At 44.8% G+C, this 14,489-nt stretch overlaps 2 protein-coding genes, 1 long non-coding RNA gene and 1 pseudogene across 3 annotated transcripts; all 4 read left to right on the top strand.

Annotated features, from left to right (window-relative positions):
• Nucleotides 1–191: 191 nt before the first annotated feature.
• Nucleotides 192–286, top strand: LOC112174962 (annotated as a pseudogene).
• A 512-nt stretch (nt 287–798) lies between these two features.
• LOC112170271 lies at nt 799–3,388 on the top strand. The gene is made up of 2 exons (XR_002925049.2): nt 799–1,123; nt 3,057–3,388. It is a non-coding gene; the product is annotated as an uncharacterized LOC112170271 (long non-coding RNA).
• A 452-nt stretch (nt 3,389–3,840) lies between these two features.
• LOC112170908 (pentatricopeptide repeat-containing protein At2g15630, mitochondrial-like) lies at nt 3,841–5,347 on the top strand. Its single transcript, XM_040507799.1, has 2 exons — nt 3,841–4,295; nt 4,465–5,347. The coding sequence occupies exon 2, from the start codon at nt 4,503–4,505 to the stop codon at nt 5,289–5,291; it is 789 nt and encodes a 262-aa protein (XP_040363733.1). The 5' UTR covers nt 3,841–4,295; nt 4,465–4,502; the 3' UTR covers nt 5,292–5,347.
• A 5,107-nt stretch (nt 5,348–10,454) lies between these two features.
• On the top strand, nt 10,455–13,284 carry LOC121049957. Its single transcript, XM_040508448.1, has 3 exons — nt 10,455–10,719; nt 11,627–12,264; nt 12,388–13,284. Exons 1-3 carry the CDS (start codon nt 10,455–10,457, stop codon nt 13,282–13,284), a joined length of 1,800 nt encoding a protein of 599 aa, XP_040364382.1.
• Nucleotides 13,285–14,489: the final 1,205 nt, after the last annotated feature.

Raw genomic sequence — 14,489 nt, 5'->3', positions numbered from 1 at the left:
AAAAACAAAAACAAAAAATTCTTCTAAACAAAATGTTATGTGATTGAGCCATTAAAAGCCAACGCTTATTAACTCATGACTCTGGCCATTACGTGATTTGAAATAGACGATTTTAGTTTTAAAAATAAGACCTTTTTTTTCTTCAGAAAAGAATATATAATATAACCAACTTGTAAAATAGAGTCTAAGTTGTCCCTTTGGGGAAATTTGATAAAATTATAATGAAATATTAGCGTGGCCTACGTGCAAGGATGACACGCACAAATGAATGGTACATCCAAATTTTTTATTTGGAGATTGAATTTGATTTTGCAAGTTTAGTTAAGCTTTTCTAATTAGATGCTATTGAGTTGCACCCTCTTGGTACCATTCTCGTGAGCTGCAAGTATCTGATGGACCAATTTGATACTTCCCATATTAGGCATATTTTTTGTTGTCGATATCCTTACTGGTATTTGCGCCTTCACCTCTCCTCCTTCATTAGTAGTTGAAGATATGCTTGATGATACCATGGGTGTTGCTAGAGCTGGCAAGTTTATAACAACCACAATGGTTGAGCAGTTTTCTTTTTTTAATTTTTTGTTGGGCATTTCCCTCCCTTGTACCAAAAAAACAAAAACCATAGTTAAGAGCTAAAAATGCTATTTTGCAAAAATGAGTAGGTTAAAGTCTTGAATTTCAAAAGCTGAGTGACCATTTTGTAAATTTTATTTCTTTTTCTTTTTTAGGTTTCTGTCTTTCTGAAACGGTTAAAACCGTGTACTGAAATTACCAAACAGTTAAAAAGACACTTACCTAGCAAAATGTCCAAAACTCGAGCTATATGTTCAGAGAGGTCAATCAAACTCTGTCCGTCTCGCCGAGACGCCTAAACGATGTCGTACGACGACGTGGAGATCGAAGATATGGAGTGGAACGACGAGCTCCAGGCGTACACGTACCCGTGCCCATGCGGAGACTTGTTCCAGATCACCAAGGAAGACCTGAAATTGGGGGAAGAGATCGCTCGGTGCCCTAGTTGTACTCTCTACATCACCGTCGTTTACAACATCGAAGACTTCATCGATAACAAGCCCTTCGAGCCCTCCCAGCAACAATCCCTCACCGTCGCTTAGGATTTCAGGTTAAATTTTATATATTACCACACTCAGTTTTACCAGTGCTGTATTGCAATTACGTTTGTTAACTCTGTTGACTCAATTTGGGTTATAGTTTCACATCACAGCTGTTTTTGAGCTTAAATGGGTATGCTTTTTGTTTAGGAAGTCAAGAGTGAATTTGGTGATTATAGTTTATTGCTTAATTCGTATTTGCTGGGATGAATGGACAGAATATGATGATTTAGTGTTGTTTTGATGAGTTTTCGGTTCGGTTTAAGCTATACGGTTATACCTAAGAAGCTCCTTTTTTGTTTGTTCTTCTGTGGAATGTGTGATTGAAACTTTAGGGAAGTGAAGTAGTGTGTGTAATGAAATTAGTGCAGGGATGTAGCGTTTGAGCTTAACAGTTGAAATTGACAAAGAAATTTTTTAGATAGATTCTAAGGAAATTTTTTATTAAGATTAGTTTGGATTTTAAAAAGTCCATGGATTGTGATAGACAAAGAAAATTACGAACTTGAAAAAAAAGAGAAAGAGTTCTATAAAACAAATTATGTCTCTGCTATTGAACAACCCAGAAATTCCTTTATATCAAGAGTTTCAGACTTGTTTTGAGTAGGAAGCTCTTGCATACATCATACCAGCCATAGCATCAGGTTATTGGCACAATCCATTCTCCATTGCCTTGGGAACCACTTGACAAGAACTGTGTCTGATCAAACGTCAATTTTTTATCTTTGACTTCGACATAAACAACTTGTTCACAGGTTCACCAGATCCCTCTTTAAGGGCAGTCCATAAGTCTTCTGTCTTTGCATTTGAGTAAGCATGTTTCTTTATATATGCGGCAAGTGACCTCTCAAAGGATTCAGCATTAAGATAGTTCTGTAGCATCCAAATAAATAACAAAAGAACCTTTTGTATAGCTTATTGCATCAAATATTTTATCAAATGTTACTGTCTTGAGATGTTACTTTTTCTTCTGAAACTGTCTTGAAATGTTACTTTTTCTTCTGAAACATAATTGACACTTTCAAAACTGGTTAGGATGGTGTAGTAATTAGTTTGTGAGGGCAGATTGGGGCAGGTGCTGCTACCCTGGGAATTAGCTAAGCCCTGGACTCTATAGTAGGAGTTGAAATTGTCTTGGGAGGCCTGTGGGGTAGGATACTCCAAAATCATGGTTGGAACTGATTAAAGCTAGCCTTTCTGGATATAGTTAAGTACTGGAGATTTTCCCTGTAAAACTCTAATCGGAAGAGTTAGTCTTGTTATCTTTCTTATTCCCATCAGCAGTTGCCAAATGTATGGCCATTGTCCAGACTAGTGGGATCTCTCACTTAAACTAGGCTCTACCTTGTTTTTTACCCCTCCCATTCAAGTTAAGTATCTTCCATTTGCTGACTTGGTTGGCCACTAAGCCATTGCTTTCTTTGTAGTTTTCCCTCTTCTTTCATCTTTGGACTTTTGCTCTCCTTGTTGAAAAGATAATTCATTGATTTGGGGCAGTTTCACCACAACTCGTTTTTGACAAATATAATTGCTAGATTGTATAGTTGATTTGCACTACAGGGAGGGATACTTTGGGCATTCTTTTATAACAGTATTTCATTTCCCTATGTCCTTCACCAAAAACAATGTGTTTTAGAATGTTGTTTTGAGTAAAAATTATTATAATTTGTAGAGCATTTTCAGCACCAAAGCAACTAAGCATTTTCAGCACTGCAAGTGGCCATTACTTCCTTCTTTTTCCTTATAAGTTGTGCTGCAGCATTGAGTTTGATGGGAAAATGTAAGCTGACATAGAAAAAAAAAAAATACTGGAAGTCATTATTTCTAGGGTGAAACTTATAAGTTAGGTCATTGGCGCACTATTCATTGGATTTCTTGCAAGTTAAAATTTTGGTATACATATCAAGCACCCTACTGATTCTGTGAAAGCTTTTTGTACTGCAGATGGCCTTGTTATGGAGGTAGCCTAGTGGTGGAAGGATTCTTCTGAAGTTTTGTGATTTTAACTCAGTAGTGGGTGTGCAAGTAAGGAGTGAGAAATTTTGTATTCAACATGAAAAGAAATTGATTTGAGATACATTGAAGGTATTCTTATAATCATTATTGAGCTTAATCTTATTGCTTGACATATTATTTACTGAATTAATGTAATGTGATGCTAATACAAGAAAGGTATCACTTTAGTCACTATCTGTAAATGTTTTCCCATCTCAATGTAAGATGATGCAATTGCAAGGAGCTTGTTATCTTTCGTGAACCTATTCACCATTGGATAAGCAGTCAACTCCCCAATAGAAATCCTCAATGAGCACTGGTAGAAAGAGTAGTGGTGACCCTAAAGTGTAAGAAGGGCTAAACTAAATGTTGAACATTGTATATAGGTAGCTGACTTCCAATTCATCTCTTGAATATTAATAATGTTAAAGTAAAATTATGTAAAATTGAATAATTATTGTCGGGTTTGAATTATTTTTGTGATACTGCCATCAATAATGTAAAGCTAACCTGTCTCATGAATATTTTGTTGGTGGTGAAACAGTTAGACATTTGTGCTTCATCAGCTTAGAACTAAGCTAGAGTTGGAGTACGTTAGAATAGTGGTTCGACTTCCTTTCATTGTAATGTAAAAAAAGACTTAGCAACAAATGATATGAAATATTGACAATCACAAGTTCTTCTGGTAATTTTTTTTTTCACAAATCTATCTTACTTAGCCAACAATGAAATCTCAAACTCCTAAACCCTCAGACCCGTAAACCCCAAAATCTCAGACCCATTTTCCTCCCAACCCAATCTCTCTGTTCCCTCACCCAACCAGACCCTCCTCCACCCATCACCCTCCACTCTCTCCTTAATTCCATCTAAACTTGTCAGTGGCATTTCATCCAACACCTTCCGCCCAACCTTCCCTCCTCTCTAATCTCCCAAACCCTCTTCCATCTCCGCCAAAGCCCTCACCTCGTCCATCAATTCACATCCCACATCGCCTTTTCCCTCCTCGAAATCCAAACCCAATGCCTCGCCGTCACCATTGTCGCCGCCCTCCCTTCGCCAAAACCCTCCCTGGAGCTCCTAAAGCAACTCCTCGGCAGCGGGATTGCTCCGGTTCGGGACGTTTTCGACTCACTGGCTCGTGCCCGAGTGCGCTTGACTGCCCAAAGCGGTGTCGTTTTGGACTTGCTGGTAAGTGCTTGTTGTGAATTAAGAGGGCTGATGAGGCTTTTGAGTGTTATAAATTGATGATGAGTGGAAATGTTTTGCCTAGGACTAAGACTTGTAATGAATTGTTGAGTTTGTTTTTGAAATTGAATCGAACCGAGAGGGCTTGGGTTTTGTATGCTGAGATGTTTAGGTTGAAGATCAAGTCCAGTGTTTGTACTTTTTAACATCATGATTAATGTGTTGTGCAAAGAAGGCAAGTTGAACAAGGCAAAGGAGTTTCTTGGGTTTATGGAGATTTTGGGGATTAAGACTACTGTTGTTACTTACAATACTATCATTCCTGGGTTTTGTCTGAGAGGCAGAGTTGGAGGGGCTCAGATGATCTTTAGTGCTATGAAAGGGAGAGGAGTTCAGCCAGATTCTTACACATATGGATTGGTTATTAATGGGATGTGTAAGGAGAGAAGACTTGATGAAGCGTCTGGTCTTTTTGATAAAATGCTGGAAATTTGGCTGCTTCCGAGTGCTGTTACTTATAACACATTGATTGACGGTTATTGCAATAACGGTGATCTAAACAGGGCTTTCGGTTATAGAGATGAGATGGTGAAGAAGGGTATAATGCCGACGGTGTCAACTTACAATTTGTTGATTCATGAATTGTTTATGGAAGGTAGGGTGGGTGAAGCTGATTGTATGGTTCAAGAAATGGAAGAGAAGGAAATGGTTCCTGATGCCATTACGTATAATATCCTGATTAATGGGAATGCAAAGAAAGCATCTATCCTTCGCAATGAAATGTTGAGTAAAGGGATAGAACCCACTAAGGAAACTTATACATCGCTTTATGTTTTGAGTAAAAGGAAGAGAATGAATAAGGCAGATGACTTGTTTGAGAAGATACTGTGTAAGGGTGTTCTGCCGGATCTTGTGATGTTCAATGCCTTGATTGATGGTCATTGTGCTAATGGGAATATGGAGGGTGCATTTTCACTTTTGAGGGAGATGGAAAAATGAAGGTTCATCCAGATGAAGTGACTTACAATACCCTAATGCAAGGGCGCTGCAGGGCAGGGAAAGTTGAGGAAGCTCGAGAACTCCTGGATGAGATGAAAAGAAGGGGAATTAAGCTTGATTACATTAGTTACTGTTTGAGCCCAAAAGTATTTTTGGCAAGATCCTTTGGTGGGTTTGAACCAGCGGGCCAATACCTGTGGCCCAAAAAATAAGCCTACATGGGTTTAGGGTATAGCTTCACCCATTCCGTGGTCCGTAAGGAAAACGAAACCTTATTGGGATCGAGTAGCAGAGATTGAATAGGAAACTTCAATTAATAATCCTTCTAAGGCAAGGAGCAGTCGAAACCCTAGGTGTATAAATACAGGGTTAAGCGGCAAAGCTAGAGACCGCTCTCGAATCAATCAATCCCAACGATTACAAAGCCTCCCCGGAGCAAACCTTCAACCCTGTTGAAACCCGGCGACCGTACTCTCAGTCTACCCCCAGTGAAGCAAGGGTAACGCCCTCGCAACCCAGCGAAGCTAAAGATACGCTTTAGCAAACCCCGTACTTTCTCAGAACTTTCCAGTGATTGCTCTGCTCAACCTACAACGTTGAGTATCGATTTGGTGACCGAAGAGATCACACTCAAAGTCCTTATCCGTAAGGCAAAAGTCCTTTCCCGAAAGGCTAGAGAAGAATCCTGTGGCGAGGTTGGTGCTCTCCTCGTCCACAACGCTTGAAGAAGAAGTCAGGTCAAGGGACTACCCCGACGACTGCACCCCACGGTGCTGGCACGCCTGCGCAATCACACGCTCAAAAGAGACAGTTTGCACACCAACTGGTTTTGGAGCCAAACATTTTGGCACGCCCAATGGGACCTGCAATAGTGTCTCTTCTTGAACGTAGCCATTGGGAAGTCTAGCGAAAACCCTTACCAAAAGGTTTACGCTAGCTGCTCCAAGCATAAGACCTCCAGTTACAGGCCGCATTCTCGCGCGGACTGTCATGGTCTTTCTGAAGAACAAGTGACCCAAAGGTTCTTTCGCCAGTCCCAATCGCCTAACATGTCAACTGGACGAGAAGATAGTTGCCCGACCATTACTGAAGGTCGGAGCGTCAATACTAATCAGGCCAGCGAGCCTGTTATCCCCACCACTGTCACCACTACGGTGGGGAGTAGAGAAAGAGAGGCTTTTATTCCGAAGCCTATTCCAAAGGGAGCAACCTCTGAGGTAAGGTTCGCAATCATCATGGAAAATATCGAAAACCATCGCAAGAAGATAGCCGCTGATTTCGAAAGGGAGATCGCAAAGACAGATAAGCTCATACGCGATCTGGATCAGCGAATTACCCGACATGCAGAAGATACTAGACAACAGATCACACAATCAGATAGTGCAGTGAGGGCACATGCCACGAGTATCGCTAGAGAGCAGAATCAATGTCAAAAAGAGATCTTGGAGGCTATCACGAACCAAGCCAAGCAGACCGCGTCAGACATGGCAGGTCTTCGCAAGGATAGTGCTAACCTGGCGACCGAGGTGGCCATGCAGAGAGCAGAATTGAACCAAGCGAGAGAAGTGTTGAACAAAGCTTTAGGGGACCCTAATGCTATTCTTAGCTCTCTTGGCCAACCATCCGGTTCAGGCAAGTACGTACCGCCAAATCAGCGTGAGAAGACTAGCAGCAATGCTGCTTCTCCCTCACCTACTGTTGCTACTACGCCGCTGAAAAATAAAGAGCAAGCCCTGGTTATCGGCGACTGCAAGGAAAAACCTACCTCGTCGAGCGGACAGGCCACCAGACAGAAACATCAGGCCTCGAAAGTTGCAGGAACTTCGTCCAACTCCGCTACGTTCGTTTAATACGATAGCGATGGGGTAGAAAATGTGTATCAAGAGCTGCCAGGGAGTTATTACGGGATCAACCATATCGGCACCCCTATCAAGATAACAGCCTTGTCGAAAGAAACGCCTACAGTGGCTCTCCAGCAACAGGCTACTACCCGCATTGTACACGTCGGAGAGGGGCCGGCAATTGTAAACCAAACAATACCTGTGCAGGCTACTCGTCAGACTGTGGCGACACCTCCTCCTCCTCCGGGCCCAGAATATGTAAGACGCGATAAGGTAGCGGAGATGATCCAGTTGGCTAACCCTAGGGCCCAGCCAGATGGAGTTTATGAGGGACCTTTCCCACCACATATTATGCTCGCACCTTTTCCCAGGGGCTATAAGAATATTATATTTTCTACCTTTTCAGGGGAAGACACCGAGGATGCGGCGACTCATCTGGCTAGGTTTAGGGTACAGTGCGGCCAGTACCAGAATGATGATATCCTCAAGTGCATGATCTTTGGTACTTCTCTTTCAAGAGCTGCTTTCAGATGGTTCTCCAAGCTTCGACCAGGAACAGTGGCAGATTGGCCTGCAATGGAACTGCTATTCCGAGAAACTTTCGGAACTATCGAGCCTGAGGTAGACTTGGCTTCTCTCACCCAGATGGCCCAGCAGCCTACAGAATCCGCTGTGGCCTATCTTCAGCGCTTTCAAATTCAAAAAGCCAAGCTGAACGTCATCCTGCTTGAGAAAGAGTTAGTAAAGTTGGCGGTCAAGGGTTTGGAACCACGTCAACGAAAGAAGCAGCATGGCAGCATGATTCAGTCAATGGGGGAACTCATCACAGAGGTGGGTAGCTTCGAGCATCTCCTTAGGGAAACAGATGCAAGGAAGAATGCATCCAGGGGGACATACGTGTAGGGAAAACACCGTACCGTAGCAGCCCTGAGCTTCCAGCCGGCTACTTATGACCCTTACTACCATCACAACAATGAAGAGGTGGCCCAGGATGACGATGAGGAAGAGGAGAATGATGTCGCTGCCTACGAGTTAACAAGAAAAAAGAATCTCTCCTTGAAGCAACTGAAAATTTCCAAGGAGCCTGTCAAGCTCAAATCGGTGGCTTTCACCAAACTTGAGTTTGCGACGTACACATATGATGCCAACAAGGCGCACGAGATTCTCGACGAAATGATCGCCGCGAAGATGGTAAAGACTGATTTTGGACCTTTTCCTCGACCAGAACAGCTGAAGGGGAAGAAATATTGCAAGTTCTATAATTTGCGGAATCACAACACCGCGGATTGTGTGAAACTCAAGGACCAGATTCAGGTATGGCTTAATAATGGCAGTTTGCAGGTAGAAGCTCCGGTCACTGCAGCAGCGCTAGTAGATCTAGATCCCTTCCCTGACATTGGGTTCAACATGGTCGATGTGAACTGGACCAAGCAGAAGCAAAGGAAACCGACTCTGGATTTGAGCTCGAAGGAGCGAGGTGAAAAATCCGCCGCGGACGAAACACCCGCAAAGGATAAAGCTACATCAATCAGTCAAGCCTCGCCCGTGGTCCTATGCTCGCGATGCCAAGAAGAGTGCAGCATTCAAGTATCGCATGAAGAGGTCGAGCAAACATTTCGCTTTGGCTCCCTACCGCTTGTCCAGTGGGCTTCGTTATCGCGGAACTATCAGCCTTCTAGCCCGAGAGAAAGAGAGAAAATGGAGTCACCACCATCCCCAAAGGACTCCAATTTGTTCATTAAACTGAGAACGGTCGCGGTTGAGCAGAAGTGTGAAGAGAAGATCGCGGGCAAGGGTAAGGATGTGCTGACCAAGCCTTATATCCCACCGGCGCCGACCGCCACCATCAAGGAAGGAAGGTGGTACACCAGAGAAAAGGGGAAGGCAGTAGAAATAAGCACTTCCAAAAAGAGGAAACTGCAGCGCCGGTTTGGGGAAGCCAAGCGCACGCTAGAGGCTCTGGACTAGGGCCTGATTAAGTCTTCACAACTGGTCAAGTCACCTAAGCAGTATCAGAGAGAAATGGAGGCGTTAGCTGCTAAACCGTTAAGACCTCCCTACAGCTTTAACAAACAAGCCGATTCGCTGACAGGGGCATCTAAGCCCAGTGTGTTTTGCAGGATTACTGAGGAGTGGACACCTCTGATTGCGCGAAAGGAAACCTCGCCGAATCGGCGACCGTATGTCAGGCATCGGTTATTTCGCGAAGAACCAGAAGTCAAAACTTCAGTCTTTAAGAGACTTAAAGACTGGGGGGCAAAGACAAGACTACTGACACCTTACAGTGGAGACCCAAGAAAGTCCAAAGTATAGTCGTCGCCGCCTCCGACGCGCGCACAGAACCGGAAACTCCTAAACGGGTTTCCGTGGTACAAAAGCTTGAGCAATGCAAGGTAAAGGGCCTCACAGAAGGATCGCTGGTGGATCGTTTGGCTAAGCAGTTCCAGGCTGATACCCCTGTCGAGGAACCTAAGGTTAATTTGGAAGACGACATGGAGGAGACAGATATGACCGACGTCTCTTGCAATATGGTTTATGTTCTCCTCGCGAGATATGCATTACCAATCGCTGCTCAGGACTGTGTGGAGGCCGAAGAAGAGAATGCACAGCCATTGCAGGTCACATCAGCGGCCGCGACACCTGTGGAAACGGCTGTCCCTCATGAAACAGAGGAGGCTCCAAACAAAGGACCATTCATGAACTTCTCCAAGCTAATGCCAGCTATGGTCCAACACATGAGACCACTATATATCATAGCAGAGGTCGGCGGTACCAAAGTTAGTAAAACCATGATTGATACCGGAACCGCTGTTAATGTCGTCACTACCAGGACCATGCACTTGCTCGGGATCAAGAGGGAGAAGATCCAGTCCACATCTCTTACGCTCAAGAATTTCGCGGGAACTGTGACGAAGACCTTAGGATTGCTATTCTTACGAATTAAGGTTGGTCCAGCAGAGGGGGTGTATGCTTTCTTTGTAACAGATTGCTATGCGGCCTATAGTGCTATTTTGGGCAGAGACTGGATCCACCGGAGTTATTGTGTACCATCGACACTTCATCAGGAGCTGGTTATGTGGAATAGAGAGACATACACAACTGAGGTGATTAAAGCGGACCCTCGTCCATTCCCAGTCTCCGCGAACTACGTAGATGCCAGGTACTATTTGGAACCTATTACTCCGTTACAGGTTAGTGGCATCGATGATAAAGGCCGCCCCACAGGGGTGAGGGCCTCTAAATTGGCACAGTGGGGGCTTACGCTCGCGAAAGAAGGCCTAGAGAGGCCTGGCCACGCTGTGCCCAAATCCTTAAAGGATTAATGGATTGCGACCTCTCAGAGGAGGGGGTAGAGTCCTTCCACTCGATATACGAACGACTGTCATCATACTTAGTGGAAAAAGAGGCTTATGATCGAATCGCGACCTTGGAGGTCGTCGATGAAGAGCTCTCTAATCAAGAGCGAGAGGACGAAATAGACATTCAGCTTGCTCCGGCAGCGCTGGACGATACACCTCCCAAAGTCAGAGACCCTATTAAGAAGATCAATCTGGGAACAGTGGACGAGCCAATGGAAGTGGCTATCAGCACTTACCTAGAGCCTAGCGAGAAACAGAGGCTCGCCGATTTGTTACTAGAGTTTAAAGATTGCTTTGCAGAGAAGTATGAAGATATGCCCGGCCTGTCACTAGAATTGGTTTGCCATCAGCTACCAACGCTCCCCAACAAGAGGCCCGTGAAGCAAGAACCGCGAAGAATGAATTCAGAGACTCAAGTCCTCGTCAAAGAGGAGGTCGAAAAAATGCATAAATAAGGTATTATCAAGGTCGCCAAATACAATCAGTGGCTGTCTAATATAGTGCCCGTTCACAAGAAGAATGACAAGATGAGGGTCTGCGTAGACTATAGGGATCTTAATCTCGCTACACCTAAAGATGTTTACCCCATGTCGGTTGCGGATATGTTAGTAGACGCCGTAGCGGGGCATGAATTGTTGTCCTTCATGGATGGCACTGCGGGATATTACCAGATTCCGGTCGCTGAAGAGGATAGGCATAAAACTGCATTCCGGTGTCCCGGGTTCGCGAGTGTTTTTAAATATGTGTTCATGCCCTTTGGACCAAAGAATGCCGGCACGACATATCAGAGAGCCATGAACAATCTTCCATGATATCCTGGGGAAGATTCTAGAGGTTTACATCGATGACGTAGTGGTGAAATCTCGGAAAAAAGGAGATCACATCGCAGATCTCAGGAGGGTATTCGAGCGAATACGATGACACAAGCTCAAGATGAACCCCTCTAAATGCGTTTTTGGGGTCCAAGCAGGAGATTTCCTTGGGTTCATTGTCCATCAGTGAGGAATTGAAGTCCCTGAAGACAAGGCAAACGCGGTCATCAATGCATCCCCCCCCCCCCAGCGAACGAAGAAGGAATTACAGCGTCTGTTGGTTAAGATCAATTTCCTGAGACGTTTCATCTCTAACTCTGCAGGTAAAATCCAACCCTTCTCGCCATTGCTGAAGTTACAGGGGCAGAATGAGTTCGTTTGGGAGCCTAAACATCAAGAGGCTTTCGACAGAATTAAGAGCTACCTAGCGAGCCCACCAGTGCTCATTCCGCCGAGGGCCGGATTTCCATTGAAGTTATATATGTCAGCGGCCGAAGCTTCTATTGGCAGTTTGCTCGCTCAGGATGATGAAGCGGGTATTGAGCATGCTATATTCTACCTAAGCAGGACACTGACAGACTGTGAGACAAGGTACACTCCTATGGAGAAGCTGTGTCTGACTTTGTATTTCTCAGCATGCAAGTTGCGGCACTACATGTTATCCTTTACTACCTGCATCATTGCCCAAACTGACTTGGTCAAATACATGCTGTCGCGGCCTATTTTAAGAGGCCGCATTGGCAAGTGGGTACTGGCCCTTTCCGAGTTTTCATTACAAAACTTACCTCAAAAAGTTGTAAAGGGCCAGGCCATCGCGGATTTTCTGGCACATCATCCTATGTTGGAGATACCCGCGATGAAGGAATTAGAAATAGCGTCCGCCACTGCGATTCGACCAGATTTGGCTCGCATCCCAGAGTACGCAGTATGGTACCAAGCCACAATCTCCTTGCAACCCTGGGTATTATTCTTTGATGGCTCCCGAACGGAAACATTAGCAGGGGCAGGAATTGTTTTGGAAAATCCAGTGGGCGATCGTTTTTCTTATTCCTTCCAACTGGAGTTTAAGTGCACGAACAACTAGGCAGAATACGAGGCTCTTATTATCGGGCTTGAAGTTTTATTGGAGCTAGGGGTGAGGGATGTTCAGATCCGCGGCAACTCTCAGCTTGTGATAAATCAGCTTCAGGAAAAATACAGATGTGTCAGCTGGTTGCTCGTACCGTACTTGAACCGCGCCATTGAGCTTCTGGATCAATTTGTCAATGCCGATTTGGAGTACATCCCTCGCGAGTGCAATTTCGCGGCCAATGAGCTCGCTCAACTGGCCACAGGTGTTACATTGAAGTATGGGGTTCGCGAGCGTATTCTGAAAGTTGAACGTCGCACACTACCCTCATGGCTCGCACGGCCTGATCCGCCTGATGACCTAGTGGTCGCGGTGCTAGAACCTATTGATGTTGATTGGCACATCTTGTTGATCGATTATCTCAAGCGACCAGACCCCACAGTCGACAGGAAGATTCGCTTTCTCGCCTTAAATTACTTCCTCAGGGGTGATAAGCTGCGACGACGTGAGGAAGATGGCATAGACTTCCGTTGTGTCTATGGCCGCAAAGCAAAACGACTAATGCGTGAAGCGCACACAGGGATATGTGGAGCTCATCAAGCGGGACCTAAGATGCGATGGCTTATTAGGCGACATGGTTATTACTGGCTCAGCATTTTAAAGGATTGCATTGCATTCACCAAAGGATGTGAAGACTGTCAAGCACATGGTCTAGTCCAGCATGTCCCCAACATTCCCATGCAACCTATAATTAAGCCTTGGCCTGCACGCGGCTGGGCATTGGACTTGATTGGGATGATCCACCCCCATTCTTCTCTCCAACATAAGTTCATCATCGTGGCTACTGACTTCTTCACCAAATGGGTCGAAGCTGAGCCTTTAAAGGAGGCCTCTGGCACCACCATTCGCTAGTTCATTTTTCGTAACATTCTCTGCAGGTTTGGGATCCCCGAGGTGCTCGTTTCAGACCGGGGGGCAGCGTTCATGGGAGGTCCCGTCGAGCAACTTGTCAATGATTTTGGCATCCAGTTCATCCACAGCACTCCGTATTATGCTCAGTCCAACGGTCAAGCGGAGGCCAGCAACAAGATTATTATTACCCTGTTAAAGAAGATGCTGGTGGAAAACCCCCGACAGTGGCACGATACTTTGTATGAGACACTCTGGGCTTATCGTACATCCAAGAGGAATCCCACCGCTACGACACCGTATGCACTCATGTTTGGTCACGACGCTGTTTTACCCTTGGAAATCAACGTTCATTCCCTACGCGTGCAAGAGCAGCATCATTTGATCGGTGAGGATTATGTTCAGGCGATGTGACAAGAACATGAAGATTTGAGTGAGCAGCGCTTAGCGGCTTTGGACAATTTGGTGATGGAGAAACAGCGTATCGCCCGTGCTTACGATAAGAGGACACGTGGTCGTAGTTACAAAGAAGGAGAACTTGTTTGGAAAGCCGTTTAACCCCTGGGCAAGAAGTTAACCGGCCGCGATAAGTGGACTCAGCGATGGGAGGGACCCTTTGTCTTCCACCGCATCTTGGAACGAGGGGCCTTCCACCTCAAAGACATCGATGGTGACATCCATCGCAACCCCATCAACGGGCGTTTCTTGAAGAAATACTATCCTAGTGTTTGGGGAGTTCGAGGATCCACCTAATCAACCTTCTAACCTGGCAGGGGGGCAACCATAATCTTCATCGGTTTGCATCAACTCTACGTCTTTCTTCAGGCCTTTTTCTTGTGGCCTTCATCTCAGGTATTTGCTTCACCGATGAACATTGGGGGGAAACTCTATATTCAGGCCTATACAGGAGGCCATAGTTACGTGATGGCCTGTACATGAGGCTTTATTATTGTATTCATCAAGTGTTAAGAATATATTCATACTTGTTTATCCTTGACAAATTGTGTTAAGAATGTACATGAAGGCCTGTACATGAGGCTTTATTATTCTTGGCAATTTTTTGCAATTTTTTGCATTATGCTCAAAGAAACATTCATTTATAAAGTGGCTTTGCGGCCAAAGGCAGTACAAAAAACATATCAACATGGGTACACTTGCAATTATAAGGCCAAATGTGGCTTTGAAAATCGTAAGAAGCACAAATTTTT

Source organism: Rosa chinensis, chromosome 6 (genome assembly GCF_002994745.2).
Source record: "Rosa chinensis cultivar Old Blush chromosome 6, RchiOBHm-V2, whole genome shotgun sequence".
Classification (NCBI taxonomy): Eukaryota; Viridiplantae; Streptophyta; class Magnoliopsida; order Rosales; family Rosaceae; genus Rosa; species Rosa chinensis.
Note: the sequence above shows the minus strand (reverse complement) of the source record. Positions and strands in the feature narration are given on the sequence as shown.

Coding starts and splice junctions, on each gene's coding strand:
- LOC112170908 (XM_040507799.1), top strand. CDS start 4,503: ATGATTAATGTGTTGTGCAAAGAAGGCAAGTTGAACAAGGCAAAGGAG.
- LOC121049957 (XM_040508448.1), top strand. CDS start 10,455: ATGGATTGCGACCTCTCAGAGGAGGGGGTAGAGTCCTTCCACTCGATA. Junction 10,720..11,626: donor GCCAATGGAAGTGGCTATCA/GCACTTACCTAG, acceptor CTAACTCTGCAG/GTAAAATCCAACCCTTCTCG. Junction 12,265..12,387: donor CAATCTCCTTGCAACCCTGG/GTATTATTCTTT, acceptor ACGAACAACTAG/GCAGAATACGAGGCTCTTAT.